Source organism: Tenrec ecaudatus, chromosome 10 (assembly GCF_050624435.1).
Source record: "Tenrec ecaudatus isolate mTenEca1 chromosome 10, mTenEca1.hap1, whole genome shotgun sequence".
NCBI classification, from domain to species: Eukaryota; Metazoa; Chordata; class Mammalia; order Afrosoricida; family Tenrecidae; genus Tenrec; species Tenrec ecaudatus.
This window is the reverse complement of record NC_134539.1, coordinates 583,296-608,982: the sequence shown is the minus strand read 5'-3', so window position 1 is coordinate 608,982 and position 25,687 is coordinate 583,296. Positions and strand designations below refer to the sequence as shown.

Sequence of the window (25,687 nt, the reverse complement as noted above, 5' to 3'; positions counted from 1 at the left end):
CAAAGTCGTGCCCATGTCCCAGCACCCAGGGGTGGAGTGATTTGTCGCTTCAGGAAGGTCCAACATGCCCTGCACATGTCAGTGGGCCCCTGCCCTCACCCCTGCCTCAGACCACCCAGATCTGAGCGCTGCCTCCTGGGGGTTTCCTATAAAACCTTTTCCAGAGCCAGCAGGCTGCGGGGTAGGCCTGGGGACTGTGTTTTGAGGCCCCTGCCCCCCAGGTGCTCCCAGTGGCCTGGGTGGCTGTGGCGCTGTGTCCTCCAGGCGGACACAAGACCCCTGGTGGTCTCGGGTGCTTTCCAGGAGGGCTGTTGTGAGTTGGGGCGCTGGGAACATCTGCCAGGAAATTCTCTGTACGGAGATGTCTGTTTTTCCTCTTGAATGACTACGGAGGAGTGGGATTGCTGGACGTGTGAAAACTTCTTTTGAACTTTGGAGGAAACTGCCTGCCCGCTTGGCAGAGGGGCTGCCTGGTTTTGCATGCCATCAGTGCTCTCTGAGGGTCAGCGTTGCCCACGCCTCTCCCTGTCCATTGTGCCAGGCTCCCACGGTGGCCTTGGTTTGCATTTCCCCAAAGGGCCGGAGTGGGTGTGGCTGTGGCTCACAGCCAGGGGCGGTGAGCCTGTTTTTGATGGGCTTCATCCACCTGTATGTTCTTCAGTGAAATATCTATTCAAATCTTTGACTCATTTTCTTAATTGGGCTGCATATCATGGAGTATTTTATATTCAGCATACCAGTTTTTTTTAATTGGATGGATGATTTGCAAATACTTTGCAAAACTACTGTACAGAGGGGACGTTCTTCGCAGAGCCGCCGCGGTCTCCTGCTTCAACAGTGCTTGAATAGAACCCGGAGCTCGCCAGCCTCCTCTCCGCCGCACTCTTGACGCCCCCAGGCCTCCACCACCGCCATGACCGCGTCTCCCTCGCAGGTGCACCAGAACTACAACCAGGACTCGGAGGCCGCCATCAACCGCCAGATCAACCTGGAGCTCTACGCCCTCCTACGTCTACCTGTCCATGTCTTACTACTTCGACCAGGATGACGTGGCTCTGAAGAACTTTGCCAAATACTTTCTGCACCAGTCTCGCGAGGAGCGAGAGCACGCCGAGAAACTGATGAAGCTGCAGAACCAAGGAGGGGGCCGGATCTTCCTCCAGGATATCAAGAAACCAGACCATGATGACTGGAAGAGCGGGCTCAAGGACATGGAGTGTGCCCTGCACCTGGAAAAGAACGTCAACCAGTCCCTGCTGCAGCTGCACCAACTGGCCACGGAAAAGAACGACCCCCATCTCTGTGACTTCATCGAGACACAGTACCTGGCTGAGCAGGTGAAATCCATCAAACAGCTGGGCGACTACGTCACCAACCTGCGCAAGATGGGGGCCCCAGATTCCGGCCTGGCTGAGCATCTCTTCGACAGGCATACCCTGGGAGACAGTGATGGAGAGAGCTAAACGGCAGCCCAGCTTTCCCCAAGTCACCAAGGCAGTGCATGCATGTTGGGTAGACCTGTCCCTTTTCTAGAAATTGTACCCAGGCATCCACCTCCATTCTTCCATTTGTACCTTTCCTTCAGATAAAGTCTAAAGTCATTTGATACCCAGCTGTTGTCTCAGAGATCTTGGCGGGGAGGAGCCAGAGAGCTGCCCCGGGCCCAGGCGGTCAAATTTTTTAAGCGCCCCAGTTCCACTGCAAAATCCTACTTAAGAAAATGGAGCTTGCGCAGAAAAAACAGAACAAAACTGTACAGAGGAACAGGTCATAACATCCTTCCTGTGATTGGTTTTAAGCGGTGCCTCCAGCCGGCTCCCATTCGCCAGGTGCTGTGTGCTCCCTGCGAGGACCCCTGCCACCCTCCCAGTGGCCACTGGGTCCCAGTCAGGGGATGATCTTCCTCGACTTGAGGGCATCCTGGTGGAGCTGTGGGTTGAGCACTGGACCTGCTGGGCACGAAGCCAGCAATTAGAGCCACAAGCTGCCCTGAGAGGGGTGGGGGAAGAGGCGGCGGCGGCAGCTGTTTCCACAGAGACTGACAGCCTCGGGGCCCCGTGGAACTGTTCCACTCTGTTCTTCAGGGTCACTGTGAGTGGACAGTGAGCCAACTCAGGGGCAGTGTGTTCTGTTCCCAAGCCTGATGTTCTTCTGGAGAAAGGGCTGGTCCATCCTGAGGATATGTCCAAGCTAAAGAAGACCAAGTCTCACCATGCTCGCTGCTAAGGGACATTCTGCCTGGACTTCTTCCATGTGGGGGGAGGTCAGACGCTTACAGACATTCTCTCCAGGGCAGTTAGTCACCAGACTACAGGGTAGGCCTCGCTCCCTGCTGTGGGGGACAATAAACTATTCCTCCTTGAGACCTGTGACCAAGTGTTCTCACCCTACCAATAATGGTCTCTATCAGTTGAGTCAGGGAACAGGCCAACCCCTCCCTGTGATGTATGTCCTCACCTGTGATTAGGGGGCTTGCACGTCCCTGGAGAATATAAAAGGCCTGGGCTAGCATTAAATCTCTCTCTCCCTCCACGTGGACCATAGAGTGGAGCTGAGGTGAGCATGCTACCATGAACTGTGTCTGACTCCATCTATTTCAATACTTCTATCTCTCATGCTCGCTACAACTTTACTATGATCTTTACTTATTATCGCTGTACAATTGTACCTACCAGACCCGTAATGATGTGTTAGGGGCTGGCTTCCCCTGACACTTCCAGGTGAGATTTCCTCTTCTGGGAGTTCCTTGTATCCAGCACCCCAAGGTGGCCCCAGAGGTATCTGAATGTGTACACACACACACACACACACACACACACACACACACACACGGCTATCTATGTAAGCTAGAGAGCGAGCCCTGGTGGCCTAGTGGTGGAGCGTTAGGCTGCTAACTCAAGGCCAGCAGCTGGAAGCCCCTCCCAGAAGGACCCCAGTGTCTGGCCTCAGTGACCACAGGGACAGTCTGTTGTGTCCTACGGGGGCGGCATAGACTCGGTGGCAGTGAGTGTGGGCTGGTTTGGGTTTTGTTTGCCAGGCTCCCGAGGGAGAGCGCTCTGTCGCGTGCTTCTCTGGTGACGTTTTCGTCGGGCTTTGGTATCAGGGCCATTCCATTCTTCTGCCAAGACAGTGTCCACCCACGAGGTCGTCTTAACGCTGGGGATGGTGAGTCCTCCCCTCTTGTTTGTCATGACCTGTGTGGAGGCTCTTTTCAGTCATCTGCCTTTCCAAAAGGATCTTAAAGATCGTATTCTCCGCACACGCGTGCACACACGAGCTAGATGGCGATTGCATGAGGCTGCAGGTTGATTTAGGGAGAGCAGAGGCCGGAGGCTGCCCAGGGGTGGACAAATAACATGGCCCTTATTTAATGCGCACGTTTCGTTCCGCCCAGCACTGTTGGTCCTCACACTTCTCCAGTCCCAGGTACTGTGCTTGGGGACACCACTGTAGTGGCGCCTGGGAGGCATGCAGAGAAGGGCAAGCCCTGCACGCGCTTCCTGCTGCACTCAGTGCCCACGGGGTCCCCCACAGAGGAATGGATCCATGGAAGGCAGCATTGTGCGCGAGGGTCTTCCAAGCGTTCATGGAAAACCCATCATCTTTCCACAGACTGTCCAGCGCCTCTTGTGTCCCATACGGAATGGTACTCAGCCATGACCAGGGCTGCGTACTGGGGTTGTCAGACCTAAGGAGAGCAGGTGCCGTGGGGCCCAGCTTATAGGCGCCCCGCAGGAAGCAGACTCCAGTTCTCAGGCTGTAGGAAGGGTGAAGGGAGCACTGCGGGGTGCTGGGTGCCTGTGTGTAAGGCAGCTTGAGAAGTAGACCAGTCAGGGTGGCCCCGCACTGAGCCCCACACTGCCGCTGAAGGGCACAGCAAAGATGCACGAATCCTGTTAGTGTGTGTGCGCATGTGGGTGTATGTATGTGTGTGTTTGTGTATGTGTATATGCATGTGTGTGTGTCCCATTCGCCATAGTGACAGCCAGTGAAAACAAGCCCCACAGAGGTGGGACGGGGAGATCTGACTGACAAAATAGCCCTGAACCTCAAGGTGCTGTCCCCCTATGACTTTCCTTGACAAGATGGCTGGGCCAGCAGGGTTGGGGTACATTATGAGGACAATCCTAGGAGAAGCAGCAACAGTGACACCTGAGGGGGCCAGCGGTCAGACCATCCCCCCCCACCCCCTTGTCCTGCAGCACTTCCTGGCTGCTCCCCTGGATCTGCCTGCCTCCTTCCCTGACTTCCATTTCCCGGCTGGCTGAGACTGCCAAAGCCATGCAGCCCATGCCCCTCGCTGCTTTCCCATGGGCATCCCCCGTCCATCCGTGATAAAGGGCCCTGCTGCACGGCAAGTTAAGGCTCAGCTGCCCTGCATAAGGTCAGGGTTCAGAAGTACCCAGCAGGGCGGGCCCAGAAGGACCACGCTCACGAACCCTCTGAGCCGTGGCCGCCTGGTCTACACACAGTAGGACGTTTGGAGCGGCTGGGACCCCAGACCTTGGAGGTAGGAGCTCTGGGGTGGAGGCTGGAGGGCTGACCAGACTCTGCACCCCTGTTCCCCACATACCCTGCTGGTAACTTCCTTCCTTCCCAGGCTGCTCCCTTGAACACAGGAATCTTCGCCAGTTCTTGGACCCAAAGACTGACCCTTCGAGCAGGACAACAGGCCCTACAAAGTCCAAAGCCCAGCTGGGGTTGTGCGTGGCCTGAGGGTTTCAGCAATGACCCTGCCTCAGCACAGTGGGTGCGTGGTGACACCACCAGGCGAGGAGTACATGGCTCACTACCCCCAAATCTGGCAGCTCCTCCCTTGCCCTTTAGACCAGAGCTGGCAAACTTCTGAGACCATAGAGTCAACCCTGTCTCTCACCACAATTTAAAAATTATGCAAGAGCTGTAACTATATAATTTTAACCATCAAATGAAATCACCGTTATTGGAATAAACTCATTAACATGGTTCCCTTTTAGTTCAGAGTGACATACAAACTGAAGGAGCCGCTTCTGGCTGGCCAGCTACATCTATGAACCCTGGGCTGGAACAGAGCCCAGAATGCGCCACACACTAAAGACTACATTTCCCAGCCTCCCTTGCTGTTGGGTTAGGTGGCTCCATTTTGGCCCATGGGGTGTGAACAGATGTCCATGCCTTCGCCTTTCTATTGGCTGGGCCAACCACACCCTGCCACGGAGTCAGCCGACCCCCAGCGGCCCTGTAGGACCAGGTGGAACTGCCCCTATGCAGCCTAGACCCCTGTCTGAGTTTCCGCCTTCCATCTTGGCTAAGCCACTGCTGCTCGGAACTTTATCCAAGCTCTTTGGAAAGTGTATGGGATGTTTAGGACTTGGAGCCCTGGAACCCCTGTCCAGAGGGTCACCCTTGGCCCTTCAGAGGTGGTTTCCTCCATTGGAGCTCCATAGGCTTGGTGCTTGGACCCGGACTCTGAGTGGGATGGGAAGAGTGGAAGGACTTTCCTTGGGCCGCTGGTTGCAGCTGTGTGCTCCATCTGAGGACAGCCTCCCTCTAGCCTTGACCCCCAGCCTAGACTGCCCCCTCCTGCTCCGTATTGCTGTGGCCCCCAGATCCATGGAAGGTCCCAGGAACATCCCAGCCCAGCCCTGTGGGCCCTGAGGGACAGGCTGTGTCCCATCCACTTGAGGTGTGAGGCATGTGGCCGCGTCCACAGGGCTGAGATGGACACTTGGGGCTAGCTGACCCTTCCCTCCTGGACTTGACCAGAGAGCTGACATTGTTGATGAGGGTGGTGGTGAAGGGTGGGCTTCTCCAGGGTCTCGGTTAGGTCCCAGAGACACAATCTCCGTCACGGGCAGCAGCAGCAGCAGCCAGTCGATACCCTTTCCTGGACGGGGTGTCCATATTCCAGAGTCCTTCCTGCTCCCTGCACACCTGCCCCTGCCCCACCTGCCTGTGTGTCCTGCCCCTAGAGCCTCCTCCCACCTGGGGGCAGCTCAGCCAGGGCCCTCCTCCTGTGGACACTTACTTGGGCCTGAGCCTGGCTGCTGTGCCCACTGGGCTGGGCCCCAGGTTGTGTTCTGTGCAGTGCAGGGCCGGACACCCCGGTGGCTCAGAGGGAGCAGGCTTTCTGGTCCAGGGCTGATGCCCATGCCTGATCACCTAGGCGCTGTCTTTCGGACCCAGGGGCGCCCAACATTAAGGAAGAAACAAGCCCTCAGACCTCCATGCGGCAGGAGGGAGGAAGCACAGCCGGGATCACCCTGGCTCACCTTCCGCGCCCGCCCCGCTGCTCCAGCCAGTCCCGGTTCCTCGGGGGTCCCTGGCACGCCAGGCAAGAGGTGGGCGCCCCAACTGGCCCTCCAGTGGGGTCGGGTCAGGAGGGGACGCCCGGGGGCCCACGAGGACCATGAGGGCGCAGTGCCGGCCGCGGCCACCGGGTGGCAGCAGAGCCCGCGCCTCCCCGCGCGGGGCCACGGGATCTGGGTGCAGGGAGAGCGGATTCGCTGCCAGACACCCCCGCGCGACCCCTGCGGTCGGCCACGGCCCAGCCGGCGCACACGGCTGCGGGGGGGGCGGGGGCGGGGCTCTGGAGGGAGCGGCCGCGCGTCCCAGGCCGTGACCCCAGAGCAGAGATGACAGCTGGAGTCTGCCCGTCACTCCCCGACGGCGGAGGATGCGCGGGGAGGGGCGCTGGCCCCTCGGTCGCTCGGGCGGACTCCCTCCCGGCCCCGAGCGCGGTCGGGGTGCGTGTGGCCCCGCCCCACGCCAGCGCCGCTGGGGGTGGGTTGGGCGGGGTGCGGGGGGGCGTCGAGGGCCGGCTGGTGTGAATGCAAAGAAGGGCCTTTGTGAGCGGCCAGCAGCGCCCCTGCCCGCGCGGTCCTGTGGACCCCCGCCCCTGACCAGCCCCCGCCTGACTCCCCAGCCATCTTGTTCCCCCCTTTTTGCCACCCCAACCCCTGCCAGGACCCCCAACATCCTTGAGGTCCTTACCCAGCCCCCAGCCTCTTCTGCACCCCTCCTAGCCCCCAGTTTCCTCGACCCTCCTGCCCGGACCCCCCAGTCTCCTGGGCAGCCCCCCAACGCCCCCCTGCCTCCCTGAGATCTCATTAGCATAGCAGCTGCTCCTTGAGTGAGCAGAAGAGAGGGCAGGGGCCCTGAGAATGAATGGGGACTGGGCTTTGGGGCAGCAGAAAGAAAAGCCCGACAAGAGGGGTGGTCAGACTGCCAGCCCAGCAGAAGAGAGTGGCAGACCTGGCGGGCTGAGCTGCAGCCTGCAGCCACAAAGGCCCGCCCAATGGGGACCTGGTGGGAGCCTCACATACTGTGTTCATCAGTTCGGGGCCCAGGTGGATGGACCCTGCTCCTCAGTTGGGCTCTGGGTTCCCTGCATTAGGCCCTCTGGCCTCAATTCTCCTCTGGCTCCACTGCCTCCCCATCTTGTCCCCCAAACCTGCCCTCCCTGCCCTGGGCCACCGCTGCTGTGGACAGACCTGTGCTGGCTGACACCTTCCTGCATCCTCTGCTCTCGCCGGGGTCTACTCCAGTGGTCTGGGCCAGAGTCTGAACTGGACAGATGGACAGTGGGCCTTGAGGGGTGAACCCTGCCCCGGCCACACTGACCAGCCCGCCTGCTGACCCTGGTTGGCCAGGGCAGCACTGCCTTCAGAGGTTGGGGGCAGGGTGGGAGCTGAGAGAGGTGGTCAGGCCAGCTGCCTCTCTCCCTGTCACAGAGGCCTCCACTGCAGCCCTGTGTTCAGAGAATCTCTGTGGATACCCCTGGCTGCACCGGCCCACCATGGCCCTAGGCTCTGCATGCGCCCCTGCGCCCCCAGTAGGTTTTCTCTCAGTTCTTGTCCCCACCTCTCATAGAGGGTGGCACATGCCCACTCACGGCCATGCTGGGCCCAGTTTCCCTCCCTCCTCAGCCTCTGCCCTCCGTGGACAAGCCTGGGGCTGGTGGATATCCGACTGGTCTTCCATGGGCCCTGTGCCTCATCTCCGCACCCAGTCTCACACAATGAAGAGCCAGGCCGGACCCTTAGTGGGTCTGCCCTAGGAAAGAGGCCAGCATGTCCCTCAGCCACGCCTGCGGGCAGCTCGCCAAGCCCCTACCTGACCTGCAACATGGGGCCAGAGGGGTCCCTCCAGGGCAGCCACATGGAGCCCTCCTCAGCTGACTCTCAGGCCTGGACTGGGGGCAGGCTAGGTACCCTCTGCATGGATGTGGCACTGTCAAACTGACCCCCCAGAATAAAGCTGGTCCTGCCACATTAGGACAGCAGTACCCTGCCAGTGCCCTGTGGGAATGGGGAGTGGTGTTCCCCACCCAATGTCTTGTTTATTTCCCAAACTTGCCCTGCTCCCCCTGCCTCAGGACGGGCCCATGGAAGGCCAACCCTATGCACTCTCTTCCCCGGGACTTCTGGGTGCAGAGGACCCAGTGCCATGTCCTGTAAGTCAGCTCTAGTGCAAGCAAGACCTGCAGTAGTGTAGGGACAGCCAGTTGCAGCTGTGACAGGGGCCCTATTGCTGCCTTAAAGCAGACCAGTAACCTTCCAGGGCCAGACCTCCTGCTGGTAGGCCTCCCTTGCTGGGGTAAGGTCAGGGCATCCTTCCCTGCACCCCTCCATGGCGGCCTACCCCCCTCTGTCCTTGTCCCTCCAGCCAGGCCCAACTGGGCCCTCTGCCTAACAGACTCTCAGTAGGTCCCAGAAGCCTTTGGGGCAGAAGCCCCCCCCCCAGGGGTGGTGGGGACCTTCTAGTGAGACATCACCAATTTGAGTAGAGTCCCCACTTGGTAATGCCCAGGGGGACAGGGAGGACAACAGGAGCTGGCTTCTCCCTTTCCCTGGGTCCCAGCAGGGGGAACCGGCCATTCCTGGCCTCACTTTATGGAAGAGGAGGTGGCCGGCCTTCAGCGTCCCATTCCCCCCCCTACCCTTTCCCCCAGCCATTCATAGTGTGGGGACACAAGGGCCAAAAAGAACAACAAACCAAACGGAGCTTTTCATACAAAAAGATCAATGAAAAATTTATTTAAAATTTTTCACACTGGGCTACAAGTTTCTATCGTACACAGGGCGAGTGCTGTCCACCTCACCCGTCAGCCTAGACCAGACGGGGCGCACATGGCTTGGACATAAGCCTAGAGTCTCAACATTAATTAACATAATTAAAAAGGTATTTGCATCTAGAAAAAATATACAGAGAAGCTCCCTGCGGAGCGATGAGCGCCAGTTTTCACTGTCTGCGTCCCGACGTGGTCAACTCGACCATGTGACCAGCCCCGCACAAAGGCCCCATCCACCTGTGTCCTCTCGGCTCCCCATTTCGGCTTGAAGGGTCAGCAGCACTGCTGGGAAGGGGAAGCCTCATTTAAATTTGAATCGCGCAGCCTCCCTTTATTTCCCGGGATCAAAACAAGCAGGCTGTGGGCTTGCATAGAAAACTGGACCCAGGACGCGCAGACAGCTCCTTGCCCCAGGCCGGCGCAGCCCCTCCCGTGGCCCCTCCTCCACGCAGGGCTTTCGGCTCCGAGGCGGCTTCTGGCGGCTCCCGGGGAAGGGGCAGCTCCGGGGCAGGCGCCGTCCTTCCACGCTCGGCAGTCCACAGACGGCTTCAGTCTCACGGGCATTTTATAAAAATATAAATATGGGTACGCTCTGTGGCCTTCACAACGCCCTTTAAAATTGGGTTTCTATCCAAGACTCAAAACATACACCGCGGACTTGGCTTAAAATAGGTTAATATTTTATATTGTCATAAATGTTATGACATTTAAATTGTGGCAAATCCATTTACTTTTTTTAAAAAAGTGTACAACTGACCGTTACCTGGCCTGGGTCTCGCTAGAGCCATCGCCCGCCCGCACTCCGAGCTCCGGGCGGTTTGGGGGCGGTGACCGCTCGCGGGAGGGAGGTCGGGGCGACTCCGGGCCGGCGCTTCCTAAACGCACCCGAACTGTTCCCGAAGGGAGGCGGGTGGGCGCTGCGGCTCGGGGGAGGGGTGACGAGCCAGCTGGGGGAGGGGAGGTGCACCGAGACCCTTCGGCGGGGCGGCGTTTTCAGTGCAACGAAGAACAGACTCAAGTTTTAGTTTGAAGACGAAGGAGGAGGATTCTACCCCCGCAAAAAAACCCGAAACAACACCGCATCTTCTTCCATCAAGCACACCGACCACGCACACGACCTCCCCAACAAAACGCGGGCGCACGAAGCTCACCCGGAGACACCGCGCGAGAAGCGGCGGCGGAGGGTCGCGCGGCGCGGCGCCCGGGGGCCACCTTCGGGCCGGGGATCCGGTGTCGCGGGATTCCGAACTGGCTGCTCGGGACTCCGATTTCAAAGAGGCGGCGCCTCCGCCCCGCCCCCACCCGCCAGGCGGCGGGAGCGCGCATCGCGGCGGCCCGGGCACGCGGGTGGCGGGCTCGGGGTCCGGCAGCTCCGAGGTAGTTGGAGGGAAGGTCCGGCAGGGGCGAGGCGGGCGCCTGGACGGGCATCACCGGCCGCTGGCCGCGTACTTGGCCTTGGTGATGAGATAGAGCGCGATGTCTTGGTGGCCGCCGAACGCGGCGATGTGCAGCGCGCTCCATCCGTCCCTGTTGGCCAGGCGGATGTCGGCGCCGAACTTGACCAGCAGCTTCACGAGCTCCAGGTTGCCGTCGATGACCGACTGGTGCAGGGCCGTCTGGCCCTCCGGCCCGAAGGAGTTCACGTTGAATTCGCAGTTGGTCATGTTCTGCAGCAGCGACTGCAGCTCCTGCGTGTTGCCCTTGCGCACGGCCTCCTGGAAGATGCGCTGCGTCTGCGGCGCCGAGCAGGTGGACAGCTCGGCCTGGCTCATGTTGCCGCCGCGCCCGGGCCGGGGCCGGGGCCGGGGCCGGGGGCCGGGGCCGGGGCCGGGGCCGGGGCCCGGGCTGGCCGGCTCGGCGCGGGCGGCGGCTGCGGCGCGGGCCCCCGGCTGCCTAGGGGCGCGCCGCGGCGCATGGAGGGTGCGTCGCCGCCCGGGCCCCGTACGCCGCCCCTCGGCGCTCTGGGCGCTCGGGGCCGGGGGCCGCCGCCGCGGGGACCCCGCCGCATCCAGCCGCGCCCGGGCGGGCGGGCGAGCGGGGGCGGACGCTGCTAGGGCGGGCGGGCGGCGGGCCAGCGGCCACCGCGCGATCCCCAGTGCCTGGACTCAGTCTGCAGCTCCACTCGAGCCTCCCCACGCGCCGCTGCGCCCGCGAGCCAGTCGCGCCGGGTGCCTTTTGGGGCCTTTATATTTGCATGACAATGGAGCCCCAGTGACGCGGCCGCCCGCGGCCTGGCGATTGGGTGGCGCCCACGTGGGGGCGGAGCACGGGGCGGGGCGGCGGCGTGCTTCGTGGCCCGGGGTGTTCGTGGCGGGCCGCGCGGAGGTGAAGGCCAGTTGACCACGAGGGGTCCGCAGGTGTCCCTCCCCGCCCCCGCCCTCGGGTTTTCTCCGCGTCTTCTTGGCGGCCGTCCCGCCCACTCTCCCTCAGGCCACCTGGGGAATTCCAGGCGCCCAGCCCAGGCCGAAGGGCGACCTCACGGTGGCGCCAGGGGCTGCGGGTTCAACCTGGGGGAGTTGCTGGCCTCTCAGGCCCTGGAACACAGGAGGAGGGACCTGCGGCTGCGTGCGTGCACGCGGCAGCTCCGCAGCTCTGCACTGGGCTCCAGCCTGGGGCGGGGGACGTCGGTAGGGGGTGGTGAGGACACAGATGCCATCGCTGGGCCGAGGCAGGCCCCGGGGGAGCTACGTGGTGGAGAGGGAGGCAAGTGGAGGCCCCTGTGCTTGGAAGCACCGACCCTTGCCTGAGAGTTTTACACATCCCGCACTGAACCGCAACAAGCCTACTTGTGAGGCTAGAGCCAATGAAGCAGCAGGCCCGGCCTCTTCAGGGCAGCCCGAAACTGTGCTGACTAGGGGTCTGAGCCCTAGCCTCCACCCAGCCCATCAGTACGAGGCCAGGACATTCTAGGCCAACAGGGCTGGCGTGGTGGAGGGAGCAGTGGAAACCCCGTTCACTGCCCGCAAAGTCCTGGGAGGCAGGTGGGATCCAATTTCCTCATTAGCATGCTCCAGTTTATAGCTCCTCTGAGGTGGCTGGGAGGAGGGCTGAGCCAGGGGAGCAGGCAGACTCAGGAGCCTGGCAGGCCAAGGCTTGCATTCCTGTGGGAGCTGGGTGGGAGAGCCAGGCCCTCATCTGGCCTGGGGAGGCCACCCCGAAGGCTGTCTACCAGGCTCCCTTGGGGGCTGGCCTGTGGCCCCCGTGACAAGCACCCAAGTGGTGAGCCCCCAACCTGTTTGGTGCCTTGGGAAGGGTCACAGCCTGACTGGCAGGAAAAACCATGTGAGGCCAACCTTGCTTGCTAGCCGCCTCTAGACAGTCACACACACCCCCTCCCAGCCTGACCCTGCTGACTGGGATGGCTGAGCTGTTCCTGGGCCCTGGTGGCCAACTCAGAGCAGAACCCCTGGGGGTTGGGGTGTTGGAGGGGCGCGTCCTGCTCAGACCCATCCCCAAGAGCTCTCTGGCTGGTGACTCTGGGCTATCCCCACCCCGCAGGTGGGGCCATCCAGGCTCAGTGGGGCCTTGTCCAACTGCAAACAGGCCCTGGCCAGGAGGCAGGGCAGGGGTCCTGTGGCCTCAGTAGGTGTGGGGGTCCTGTTGGCACTGTAACCTCTGCCTGGAGCTCCTCTTGGGGAGGGGGGGGAATGGGCCCTGGTGGGCGTGGCTCATGAAGCAGCTGTGCGGGCCTCTCCAGGTGGCGCCCACACGGTCTGGTCCGCCCACCGGGCCATGGCTGTGGGAAACCTGCTCCTCCAGCCCAGGGTGGCTGCCTGGAGGAGGCTGGACAGCCCATTGCTGGACACCCCCAGCCTCTCACAGAGGGGAACAGGGGTGGGGCTGGGGTGCTCCTGGAGGCAGGCCATCAGAGGGCCCTTGGTAGGGCTCCAACCTGTCGGGCCAGGTCCTGGCCCGTCAGCCACCACGGTCCCCTGCTCCCTCCCTGGAGGCTGGCCATAGCCAGTGTGGTAAACACAGGGGGCTCCATCCAACGCAGGGGATGCTCTATCAGCTCCCTCCCCACCCCAGGTGGGCTTGGCAGGAGGGGCCCTGAGTGGCCAGGCAAGCAGAGCTTGGAGGAACATCCCTCTGAGACCCTGGGAAGAGAAAGAAAGGGGGTCCCATGAGCCTGTGGGGGCAGGATCTCACCAGGGGCCATGGCGTCAGTGGCCTGGCTGGGCCCCTCCACTGGGGTCGATAGGACTAGGGCATGTGTCCAGAGCTGCTCGGCCCCTTCGGTCCTGCACGCATGGCTGCTGGGTGGACAGGCCTGGGAACAGGCAGCCTGAGGGCAGGAGGGCACCCCCCGCCCCTGTGAGCACTTCCTTCATCTCTGCCGTACTGAGCTGGTCCCCAAAGGGGACGCTGGACTGGAAAGGTCAGTGAGAGGGAGTGTGGTCTCTGAGGCAGGGAAGCCCGCAGTCTGACCTGGCCCAGGCTGGGCTCAGGCCACCGACAGACCACCCTGGCTTGGACATGCGGCCTCCTGTTCACCCTGGCATGTGTGTGTGGAGGCACTGGAAAGGACCCCTTCCAACCCTCCCCTGGGTCCCTGGCCCTGCCACCTTGAAGACACTGGACAGGGAGGGGGCGCCAGGGGACAGGGAGTAGCCTGGCAGTGGGGGCGGGGCCTCCAGCTAATTCATTAACATGTGTCGGGGAGCGTGGGAAAGAGGGGAGGGTTTCTTCCCAGCAGCAGTGCAGACACCTGGTGGTGGAAGGGCCTGGAGAGGGTAGAGATCAAATAACAAATGGGCCTGGCGGCCGAGGAGGAAGGTCTCCCGCCCAGGCAGGAACTGCTGCAGACAATCGCTTGTGGGCGCCAGCTTCTTGGACTTAGGCCTGGCACTGGGGTCCGAGACCATCTCAGCTGGCCACCGCTGGTGGGCCTGCCCCCGGTGGGCATGCACGGCTGGACCTCAGAGGGGAGGACCCAGTCCCATCTGCAGTGGGCCGGCCAGGCATCCAGGATGCAGCTGCGCTGGAGGGGCCACTTCCTCTTGGTCCTGGTGAGGGAGAGCCAGACCTTGCCCTGAAAGGTCCTGGGCCTGGCCCTGGGGGACAGCCCCTTATCCCCACGGGGTGCCCATCGGACCAGTTTCAGCCCGGAGGTGAAGTCCCAGCAGCACCAGGCAGTGACCACAGGGGGTGGGCCAGTTCTGGCCCAGTGCTCCCCAGCAGGGCTGGCCCAGTGGGGGCAGGGCTATGTGCTTGGTGAGGGAACCCCAGCTGGCGCTGTGCCCCCAGCTGAGGCAGAGAGGGAAGGATGGCAGTCCTGAGAAGCACACCTGCAGCCTGTGGGGGTGGGTCCGGGGCTGAAGGCTTCCGCCCACCAGCAGCTTTGCCAAATCAAGGCTGGTTTCCGGTGAAGGCAGGAAATTCAGGAAAGGGATGTAGTGGGTGGGTGAAGGAGGCTGCTGGGGGTGAGCTTAGCCAGCCTGCACCTCTGGACAAGGTCCGATGCCTGGCCAGTGCCTCTTGGAACCCTCTGCCGGTGCCCATATCCACTGTCCTCCACTGGGGTGGGGACAGGCTTGTGTGACTGGCTGAGGCTCCTTTCCTGGCTAAGCACAGGGCTGGAGCACCCACGTGGTATGGGAGCAGACATCCTGAATTAGCCCAGTGCCCCACTCGGCTGTCCTCAGGGGAGGGGCCCCCATGCCGGGGCGAGGCTCACAGCCTATCTGTCCACACCCAGCACCTGGTGGGCCCTAAGACCTGCTCCCCCGGGAAGCCCTTCCCTTGTAGGGCCACACTAGGGCCCTGCAGCACCCTTCCACTGGCATTGGGGGCTGGAAGGTCCAGTCGGGAGGCCCCCATGAGCATGAAGCTGCCTGGCCTGGTCGAGAAGTGCAGTGGCCGGGGGGGCCACTCAGCTTTGCCCTGGGCCACTGTTGGCGGGGCCCTGGTGGCCCTTACCGTGGAGGGAGGCAGTTAAGCGGCCTGCAGGCTGAGTGGGTTTCAAGGTCACCTTTATTGCAGGGGGCTGACCAGGTGGAGTCACGGGCTGGGGCCCCCCAGGAGCTCTCGAAACTGTGCAGTCAGGCGGCTCAGGTGGGAGCCTTCCCAGAAGACCTTGCCACAGCCCAGGCAGCAGTAGAAGGGCCACTGCCCTGGGCGCCGCAGCACGCCAGCTGGCACCCCGGACAGCTGCAGCTGCGTGCCATTGCCCAGTGTGGCCGGCGAGGTGCTCTGCAGGTCGGCAGTCTCCAGCCAGCGGCATGGGCGGTCATAGATGTAGTTCTGGGGGGCCAAGCCTGGGTGGGCAGGAGAGAGCACTGAAGGGCCCAGGCCCCTGCCCAACCCTCCCTGGTCAGTGACACACACTCACCCCCCACCGGTGGGTGGGCCCCTGGGGAAAGCTCCTCAAGGTGCTTACCTGTCCCCTGCCCATCCCTGCTTAGAGCGGCCTCCTCATCACCTGGGAACAAGGATGGTCACAGGTCACGGGCTGTCACCCAGGGCCTGCCAGCGGGAGAGGGAGATAGGGCAGCGAGGCCACAGAGCATGGGGCAGGCCAGCCCCTCCTGTGGGAACTCGCAACTTGGAAGGTTCTTGGGGCTCAAAGGTCCCTGGGAAACACTCTCTGGGCTTGAGATGGGTGGGTCGGCCCTTGGGGGCCTGAGAAGCTGTGGGGGCGGCCCGTTTGTGGTGATGAGCAGATAAGCTCTCTGCCAAGGAGCCGGTTTCGCAACCAGCAGGCACCAGGGTGGGGAGGCGGGAAGCCAGCACTGGACGGTGTGTGTGAGTGTGAGTATGTGTGTGGTGGCTGAGATGTGGGCAGTTGGCGAGAGAGGCGTGCCCTCATGTCTACCCTGTGATATGCTGGACTGCATGCTTTGCCCACAAGACTGTGGCACAGGGGGCTCCCGACGGGGAATTCGAGGCAACTTTAAACTGGCTCATGCCTGATGGGGCCAGAGCTGTTCTGCACAGGTTAAAGTCGGGAGCATGCTTGGCCAGAGCTGTGGTGGGGCAGGGGGATCTCCCTCGAAGGTCTACCCCAGAAAAGTCAGCTGGATGGGAGCTGCTGGGGAGGGGTGGGGCCAGCTGGTACCCACCTCTTTTTCCTGTCTGCTCAGGTCTGTGCAGGCCAGTCTGAGGGGACGTGCATGGGCACTACACACAGGAGTGTGTGTGTTCCGTGCTCTACCTGCAGCGGGGGTTTGAGCGTGCATGTGAATGTGTGGGGTGCAAATGAGTGTGTAAATGAATGTAGGATGATCATGTGTGAGGGGTGTGCATGTGAGAACGTGTGTAAATGGGTGTGTGAGCATGGGGCCTATGAATGTACATATGTGCATGAGGTCATGCATGTGATTTAGCAGGTGTGCGTGTGCCTGTGTGTGCATATGTGCAGGGCTCAGCAGGGAGGTGGGGTGCTGGCAGGGCACTGAGTCTCAGAGGGCTGCCTGTCCCCCAGGAGGACTGCTGACCTTCACCTGGGATGCCGGGACCCTCCTGGCGTCCGTTGAGTTGCAGGAGGTGCTTCATCATGTCCTTGGAGACCTTCAGGTACTGATCACAGTTACACACCTAGGGGCACAGAGCTGAGCCTGAGTGGTGCTCCTCTTCAGGACCTCCTGGCCCCTGAGCTCTAGGGCACCCCATGTGCCCTTCCTCTCTCAGCCCAGCACCCCACAGCTCAGACTACCACCGGCTATCCACCCTGCTTTCTTTCTTTCTTTTTAGGGGAGAGCGCAAACGCAGTCCCCCACTGCCACAAATTATGCAGTCAAGTTTCCCACATTTGGGGAAATCACAGCCACCCTGCTTTCTGACCCTTGATCTCCGCCATACCCTCCCCACCCCAAGACCTCGAGTGCAGGGTGCCCCGGGCTCAGCCATAGCGGTGACAACATGACACAGCATCCAGCTGGGCTTCAGAGTGTAACCCAGTCCTGGTAGGACTCAGTGCCCCTTGACCCAGCAGTGACCACGTAGCTAGCCAACTGCCAGTCCTGCTGCCCGCCCACTAGATCCCCTGGCCCCAACACTCCCAGGACCAGGAAGCAGCATGGCCCCTGCACAGCACTTCTTGGCCTGGCAGGGCCAGCTCAGCCTGATTCCCACACAGGTGCTTACAAGAGTCCTAGAACCGGGGACTCGAAGTCTGGGGAGCGGGGCCAAGGGCAGGGCTGGGAACTCCCAGGGCCCGGGAATGACACGGTGCCTGTAGGCCACTGCTGCTGGGAGCGGAAGTCAGGGTGCCCACGGCTGGGCTCCTCCTCCACTGCTCTTCCCAAGGGTGTCCCAACACTGTGGGGAGCTAGCTATAGCACCTCCACCAGTTGCTCACCGGCAGGCTGTCCCCCACCCCAGGATCCTCCCTTCTCCATTGGCCCCAACCCCATGGAGGCCGCTGGGGGTGTGCCCTGGTGGACACAAGGCCAACAGTGGTCTAAGACGGGCCTTCCAGCCTCGCCTTGGGAGGGCCAAGAGCCAGGGGGCAGTCTTGCTCCCTTGGCCCTGCGTTGAGTGCCCCACAAGCTCTGCCTGGGCCTAAGGCCAGCGGTCAGCAGGTGAGGTAGTGTAGGTGGAGCGGCAGGAGGATGGGGTCCGAGGTGGGCGGCTGGGCGAGCTGGCCAGCTCATGCTGAGTCACTGCCCGCTTCAGACAAGCTCCCGGTCCCTCCGTTCCGCAAGGGCCTGGCCCCACCCTCGGGAACCACCGGGGCCAGTTTTCCCACGGCGGCCGCTGCCCGCTGGCGGGCCCCGCTGTCACCCCGATCGGCCCCCTCCCTGGCTGGAAAGGCCGGTTCTCTCTCCCGCCCGCCTGCAGCGCCCGCCCTCTGCAGTGTCTGGCTGGCTGCCCAAGGGCTAGGCCTGGCACCAGAGTTGCCCTGGCCACCCTGGGGCCCTGGCCACCTGTTCCAGGCAGGCACTGCTGGCCCTGGTCCCCAGGGTTCCAGTCCATCAGAGTATGGGATGGGTCAGGAGGAGGAGTACTCCCAGGAGATACAGGCTTGCTGCCCCCCACTGCCTGAAGAAAGGGGGCTCTAAGGGCTGAGTATTGGCTCATGGTCCCAGCACTGGCAAGGACTAGGTGAGGACAAGAGGAAGCTCAAAGAGGGGACCTGGGTAGAGGCCAGCAGCCCCCCCAGGAACCTGCACTCCGGGGCTCCTGCAGGTTGGGACCTGGCCTGGCCCCTCCTCCCAGTCTGGGGGCCCCAGGGTGGGGCAGCCTCCGCCCAAGAGCCGGGCTGGTGGGAAGGGCCGGGGGGCATGGGCGGGCCCAGGTGAGTCGGGGGCAGAAGGGGATGGGAAGGCTCCTGGCCCCAGGGCTTGTTGGCACTCAGGGTTCCCACAGCTCCCACGGGCCAGCAGCTGGAGCCCCTGCCCACTACCCACAGATGATCTGCTCTGAGGCCTGAGGGGAGCCTAGCAGCAGCCTGCTTGATCAGCTGCCCACCACCTGTCACACAGCCTAACAGGGCCCTGGGCCAGGCTGAACCCCTTCCCTACCAAGGGCAAGTGTGGGAAGGGGCCCTTCTGGCCATAGGTCTAGGGTTGGAGCCCTACACCTGAGTTCACCTGAGCCAGCAGGTGTGAGGGGGTGCAACAGGGTGGGACACCAACCACAGGTGGGACATGGCCAGTGGAGGAGGGGGCTCTGAGGAGCCAGCCTGAGCCACACCTACACGTGATCTGTCCTCAGGCTCTGGCAGCCAGAAATCACCAGCCATACCTGCCAGGGTGACGATTTTGACAGTTCTCGCCATGTAGGGGCCAGTTCATGGATTCTGTCCTGCCTCAGGTACCCCCAGTCCTGAGCACACCACTGCCTCAGGCACCCTCTGCCCAAGCACCCTTGTTCCCAGCATTTCCCACCCTTAGCATCCCCTGCTTTGAGTACCCCTTGCTCTGAGTACCCTAACCAGGTGCCCATCTGCCCTAGGAGCCCTTGTCCTAGCTGCATGGGGGCTAAGGAATGAGGTGGGCAGGGCTCACTTCTTCCAGGGGTGAGGTCCACTGGTTGCCCCCCCAAAACCAAACCTCCTGGGGAGCTGAGCGAGGATGGAACACTGGGTACAGGCCTGAGTGGGTCAGGGCAGGGCCATGGGAGCAAGGTCTGGCTGTTCCCAGAGGCAAGGGTAGGGGCAGCAGCCAGGCTGTCCTGCAGTTTCCAGGGCCTCCTGGCACCGTCCATTGAAAAGCAGTCAGATGTCTGAGCCCTTGCCTATGTGAACCTCACACTCTGAGCAAAAAGCCAACTCTCCCTGCAGCCTGCACTAAATGCCTTCAGGCAGCTCCATGGGGTGGGGGGTGGGTGGGGGCGGTGGGGGGTACGGAAGCTTAGGGAAGACCCAAATGTGGGATGCTGGGCTGAGCCTCGAGGTGAGGGGCTTCTGTGCTCATCGAGTGGGATAGGAGACAGTAAACAGAAAAAATGTGGGTGCTGCCCACAGGGCCCAAGTCGGGGGCTCCCTGTGCCTCCTGAGCCCTCAGGACCCCCCCCCTCAGTGGCTGCGTGTTCCACCTGGCAAGGCAGGGCCACCATCTTGGGCACTTGCCATTTGGTTTCCAGCACTGATGGGTCCCAGGCTGGCCTGTCCATGCTGACCCCTGGAACGACCCCAACAAATGGTCTAGGCAGCAGGGCCAAAGGGTGGATGAAAGGGCCACGTCCTTCCTCGGGCGTCTGCCTGACACCTCCAGGCGGTGTCCAGGGTCCACAGGAAGTAATCAGGCGCCGCCAGCCCTGGACTCGGGCCTGCCCCACACCTCTGATCCCATGGAAGCTGCCCACACCTCCGGCCCCACACCTCCGATCCCATGGGAGCTACCCCACACCTCCAGCCCTACACCCCCCCCCCCATCCCATGAGTGCTGCCCCACACCTCTGGCCCCCACTGTCCTGAGGCCTCTGGACGGTGGTCAGGAGCTGGCGGTGCTGGGAGCAGGCCCACAGGGTGCCCGTGGAGAATGGGTACTGTGGTAGAGCTGTGCGGGGTCCAGGCCTGCTGGGACCACCAGCAGAGAGTCCTCTGTCCTGGGGGACATATGGGGTGGAGGGGCCCTGGGGATCCGCTGGCTGGACTGCTCAGCAAGGTCTTGTGCCCCCTGAACGGCTCCAGGCCCTGGGGGCTTGCCTTGCCCTGCCCCTCTGGCCTGGGAAGGGCAGTTCCCACGGGCTCCAGGCCCTCCCCCAACGGGCCACTGCCCCGTCCTTTTGTGCGTCAGACAATGTCTGTGAAGCCAGGGTGGGGGAGGGGTCTAGCCTGCCGTGGTGTGTCCAGGGTGGGGGAGGGGTGTCCGGCAGGGTGCCCCAGCCCAGCTGCCCACGAGAAAGGCCTGCAGCACACACACAGCGAGTATGCACATGTGTGATGGGGCCCTGGGCTGGGGTGCCCAGGTACGTGGGGCTGACGGGGCACAGCCAGGTCTATGTGATGGTGGTGACTGAGCGGCACACATTGTGAAGGCCCTGGGAGGTGTGCTTTTGGGGCCTCCCTTGGGCGAGCCAGCCCAGAGACCATTTCGGGGTCCTGCTCTAACCGGTATTAACAGGGTAACCTGGACCTGGGCCACACAGTGGGGGTGGGCTAAGGGGGGGCACAGGGCTGGATGAAGCCCACTTGGCCTCATCTATTTCCAACTGTCTCCCTCCTGCCCCACAATCCAGGAACCTGGACCTCTCTGATGACCATCCTACGTCTTGCCAGTTCAGGGCAGACAGGCCCCTGATGACTGCCCTACACAGGAGCCCCAGTCAAAATGGCCCCAGGCCTCAGGGGGCTCCTGCACCCTCCTCCCTCATTCCCCAGGAGGGCCAGGTGCCAGTGTGCTGGTCCAAGTCCAGTTGGTTTTCAGACTCAAAGTTTGAGTGGGTCTCTCTGGGACTCAGGTTTAAGAGGGTTCTGGGTTCTCATTTGGTCAGTCTGTCTTGCCAACAGTTAGAAAGATGCTGAGCACAGGTGGGCATGAGGCTTCAGGACCCCTGTGGCCCCACAGCCCTGTCCTGGTTGTACACGCCCGCACAGCGGCAGCAGGGCACCACTCAGCCTCACCTAGCCGCAGATGATGCTCCCCGGCCCTCCTGCTGCACACTCTCATACACATACACACGAGCGCGCGCGGGCTTCCTCCCCACAGGACCCCTTCAGTCTCCCCAGGGTCTCTAGAGTCCTTCGGAGGTCTCCAAAGACCCCAGTCCATGGAGCTTTTAAGCACCCTCTCCCTGGGGTCCCCAAGTGACCCCCGTGCACCCCTGTCCCTGGGGCTTCTGCGCCCCAGCCGCCGTGAGGCACGGGCGCGGCGCAGTGGCCGTTCCCAGACGGGGGAGGGGCGGCGGCGGCCGTGAGAACCCGCCGGCGGCCGGGCCGTGGGAAAGTGGGAGGAGGGGCGGCGCTGAGGGCGGGGCGCGCCTGGGAACGGCCCCCGCCCCCGCCGCCGCCTTTGAAAGGGCCACTGAGCAGAGCTGGGCGGAGATTCAAAAGCCAACGGCCGCCCGCCCGCCCGCCCCGGCCCGGCTTCCCGCGCGGGGCGGGCGGGCTGGGGAACCCCGCTGGGGTGGAGGGGCAGGGACTGGGGGCGCTGGAGACGGGTCTGTTGTGGTTTTTTTTTGAGACGGGTCTTGGCTAGGTGGGAGAGACAGGGAGACGACCCCCCCCCCACCACCACCCACAGAGCCCTGGGGAGGGGAGAGGCGCGCTGGAACCCTGACTGCCCACCTCCCACAGAGGGGACTGCAGCCCTGGCTGGAGGCAGAACCCGAACCAGCTCCAGGCGCCCAGCCTGGGTCTGGCCCTGCCTGGAATCATCAGCCCAGGGTCCAGGGCTTTGCCCAGGAGCACCCCGAAACTCTTAAGAGGCAGGACTTGGTCACCGACCCCTAGGCGCGCATGTGTGTGTCAGAGGACTTCCTGGAGGAAGTCACATTTCGGCCTGGCTGCCCTAGGGGAGGGGGTGGTGGGGATGCTGCAGGACCCGGGGACTGAGCCCGGAAGGAAGGGGCGGAGTAGACCTCGCTCCCTTCCAGGGCCTGCCCCCAGCACTCCCCACTCCCCACCTTCCTGGCAGGCCAGGCCACACCCAGCCTCCCAATCATCCCTGGTCACTGGACCTCTGTTCTCAAACCTTCACCTCCTGCCCTTTCAGGCCTGGGGTCTGAGGAGGGGACCTCCAGCCCCCACATGCCCTGGGGCCACTGCCTCCTAAGGCAGGAGGGCTTCGAAGGCAGACCCCAGACCTCATCTCTCATGGTCTCCACAAATAGATCTGTAGTCAGCAGTGAGAGCCTTAACCACTGCTCCACCAGGGCCCCCTGTGGCCTCCTGGGGAGTCCTCTCTGTCCAGTAAGGCTGCTGGCTGAGGCAGCGTCCACTCCAGGGGCAGTGGGTTTGAAGAGTCTACAAACCCTCTTCTCTTTGGGGGTGGATTGGGGAAAGAGCAGCAGGCTAGGGCTAGAAAGGGGCCTAGTCTGTGGGCATAGCCAGGGTGTGTGTGTACATGTGTATCTGTGTGTGTACACAGGATGGAGTACATGGGAGGGCAAGTGTGTATGTGCATATGTACGTGTGTGTGCATGAGGGGGCATACATGTGCCCATAGGTAGGTGCATGTGTATGTATGCACACACAGGGAGGGCCCGTGTGTACAGATGTGCACAAGGGAAGAGGGTGTGTGTGTACATATGTATATGTGCACAAGGTAGAGTGTACATGTGCACATGGAGTGTGTATGTATATTTGTACACATGGGGGATATGTATGTATACATGTGCACATGTACATTGTGTGCATACAAGGAGGCCATTTGTGTGCACAAGGGGGTTGTGTGTGTGTTTATGGGGTGTGTGTACACATAAACACAAAGGGAAGGTCTATGTACATGTGTGCATACATGTACACATGGGGGTATATGTGTACATGTGTGTGCATTCAGGGCCTGCATGTGTAGACACATGGGAGAGGGCATGTTTATGTGCACATGGTGGCCAGCACGCATGTGTCCATGTACCCAGTCTGAGCCCATGCACATGTGTGCACGCGCAGCATCCTGAGAGTGATGGTGTCCTGTGTGCACCGGGGCTGTGCTCTGCCAAAGCCACTTCCTTCCCTTCCAGCTCCCACTATCTTCAGGCAGGCACACCTGCTTCCCCTGAGTCTGAGGGCAGTTCTGTCCCCACGTGCCCCTCGGAGGCTACGTTTAGCACACTGACCATTTTTAAAAGCAGACAACAGACAAGCACGCTTCCTGTCACCATCCGGAAAGTTGCAGCCATCTCTAAACTCTGAGGCAAAGGCATAGTGAACCCCAGACCCCAGATGATGGACATGTCTATTAGAACCATCCTGCTTGGCCTTAGCATCTGCTCTGGACAGATGCACAGGCAAGTCACAGGCTGGGTGAAGGGTCTGCAGCTTAGTGTGAGGCTGGTGCTGGGATTGACACACAAGCACGTTCATCTCCCTGCACACCATCCCCAGAGGGACTGACACCCTCCCACCCCCATACTCGCCTAAGCTGCCCATAGCTTGAGGCAGTGAGCCTATTGTGCCCCATGTGCCAGGCCATGGAAAGTAGTCCCTCAAATGCCACCTGAGGAGACTGTGGCCCCCTAATCTCCTCTCAACTCATGTCCCTCTTCCTGCAGACTAGGAGAGGGGTCAGGGAGAGGGGGCCGAGTGTGTCAACAGGTGAGATGTGCAGGCTTCCACAGGTCCTCCCACAGCTGCTGGGCTGAGACCAGGCACTTGTGGCCCTTGAGGGTGGCGGGGGGCAGGGAGTTGTCCAGGGGCTGGCTGGCTTGTGGGAAGCAAGGCTCTGGCCAAGGTCCAGGGCTTTTTCTAGAAAGCTGATAGAAGGGGAGGGTGGGAATGGGTGTAGGGGAGGGACCCTGGCTGGCCTCCTACTGTGTTCCCCCTCCCCCTGATGAGGAGGCAGCTCCCAGAGCTCTCCAAGGGGCCTTCACCCCATCATCTCACTGAGGAGAGGGTGGGGTCTCCCTGTGTGGGGCTAGTGGACAGGAGTCATTCCCTGTTCTTCTGTTCACTAATCCATCATCAGGATTGAGGGAGGGCAGAGGTCATGAGGGTCTCAGTTCTCACTGGTCTAAGGATGTGGAGACCCTTGACCCCCATCCTTGTGCCTACCCTGCATGGCCCAGGCGTGGGGGCCTTGTCCCTAAGGACCCGGCATCTCATCTCACAGACTCACCATTGGGCTGACATCCCCCTCTACCCCCGGGGTCACTGTCCCACCTCAGCCCACTCAGCTGCTGGAGGACACGAGACACAGACGGCGCTGGGCTGTGTGGCCAGGCATGCCGCCGGTTTTTTTGTATATCAAGCTTATTTGCTAAGTATTTTCCCACGCTGGTCAGTGCTGGGAACAGCCTCTGTGTGGGCACTCTCGACGGACAACCCTAGCTGCCCTGCCAACTTGGAGGGCAAGGGGCATGATATGACCTCTGCCTGTACCAACTGTGCTTATAGTGAGTACACACCCCAGGGGCTCTCAGAAGTGGAGCTGTCCCCTGCCCCCTTCTGGGAGGCCAGCCCCTTTTGCTACTGGCCTGGCCCTGCCCCTGGCACTCCCAGGGTTGTGTCCTCACCTAAGGGGTCAGAAGGTGGCAGATACACACAGGACCTGACTGGTGAGAATGCAGACCCCTTGGGGATGCCCACTGGTTACTTCCTACCCTGCCCCTGTCCTCCAGGGCAGCCCAGGGGTCTTGAGGCGGCTGGGAAGGCTCGGGGTCACGGGGTCCTCTCTGGGAACAGCACCAAAATAGCAGAGGGAAGGAGAGGGAAAGGGAAAGGGCTGGGGTGGGGAGGTGTCTCCCGGGAGGCGCCGGCTTGGCTGTTGCGGGGAGGGGGGGGGATACACTGCACCAGGTCACTGGACAGACACTAGGCCAGAGTGAATGGGGAGAGGGGTATGGGGTGGTGGTGGTGGGTTCCTGGCCTATCCTGCGGGGTCTGCACCCCTTGGGGTGGGGATGGGGGTTGTCTACCAGTCACCCTTAGTTCACCCAGGTGCCTTCACCTAGTGTCTACCTGCAGAGGACCTGCTGGGCATGGGCTCCAGCGGGTCAGCTGGAAGGGGCCTGGCCCTCCTGGTGCCCTGCACTCACACCCATGGGGCCCGTGGCTAGAGAATCTGTCAGGGCAGAGCTAGAGGCCCACCTTGTGAAGCTGCCTGCCAACCCATGTGCTAGCTGGCTGAGGAGTACCAGGAAGGGCCCCAACCAGTGCCCATGACTACAGAGCCTCATTTCCGGCCACCCCCCTCACCAAGGGCCACCCCTACCTCCCCTCGAGCCGAGGGGTTTCCTCTGACAAGCAGACTTCCTGTTTTCTTAAGAAAGTGGCCAGCGGCCTCAGCAGCTCCTCCCAGGAGCCCGGGGCACTCAGGGGCGGCAGTGCACAGGGCACAGATGAAGTTCCTGTCCCCAGAGCAGCCATGTCTGCCTAGCAGGGGCAGCTAGGGACTTCGGGCACTTCCTTGCCCTCAGCACAGAGGCTGCCCTCATCCTGCAGCCCTGCAGGTGCCTCTGGGAAAGAGGCTCAGTGTCCAACGGGCCCTCCCAGCCCTAGGCCAGCAAACCCTCGCCTCATTTGGAGCCAAATCAGCACCTCACCCCTGCCCCCGACCTGCTCAAGCCAGTCTCCAGCAGGGCTGTAGAGCC

General features: G+C 62.0%; 2 protein-coding genes and 1 pseudogene across 4 annotated transcripts in view; 1 reads left to right on the top strand and 2 right to left on the bottom strand.

Annotated features, from left to right (window-relative positions):
- The first annotated feature begins 106 nt into the window (after nucleotides 1-106).
- Nucleotides 107-2,529, top strand: LOC142458822 (ferritin heavy chain pseudogene; annotated as a pseudogene).
- A 7,237-nt stretch (nucleotides 2,530-9,766) lies between these two features.
- On the bottom strand, nucleotides 9,767-10,828 carry NRARP (NOTCH regulated ankyrin repeat protein). Its single transcript, XM_075558874.1, has one exon. The coding sequence runs from the start codon at nucleotides 10,822-10,824 to the stop codon at nucleotides 10,480-10,482; it is 345 nt and encodes a 114-aa protein (XP_075414989.1). The 5' UTR covers nucleotides 10,825-10,828; the 3' UTR covers nucleotides 9,767-10,479.
- Nucleotides 10,829-15,016: 4,188 nt separating this feature from the next.
- EXD3 (exonuclease 3'-5' domain containing 3) overlaps nucleotides 15,017-25,687 on the bottom strand; it is a 64,924-nt gene continuing 54,253 nt past the window's right edge. Inside the window, exons 20-22 of one of the 3 annotated variants that reach the window (XM_075559745.1) lie at nucleotides 16,495-16,588; nucleotides 15,432-15,473; nucleotides 15,017-15,309 (exon numbers count right to left, since the gene is read on the bottom strand). In XM_075559745.1, coding sequence (XP_075415860.1) covers nucleotides 15,053-15,309; nucleotides 15,432-15,473; nucleotides 16,495-16,588 — 393 coding nt within the window. In that variant the 3' untranslated portion in view covers nucleotides 15,017-15,052. Of the gene's footprint in view, nucleotides 15,310-15,431; nucleotides 15,518-16,488; nucleotides 16,589-25,687 lie in introns of all 3 variants that reach the window. The other 2 variants (XM_075559743.1, XR_012786422.1) reach the window with 2 other exon arrangements.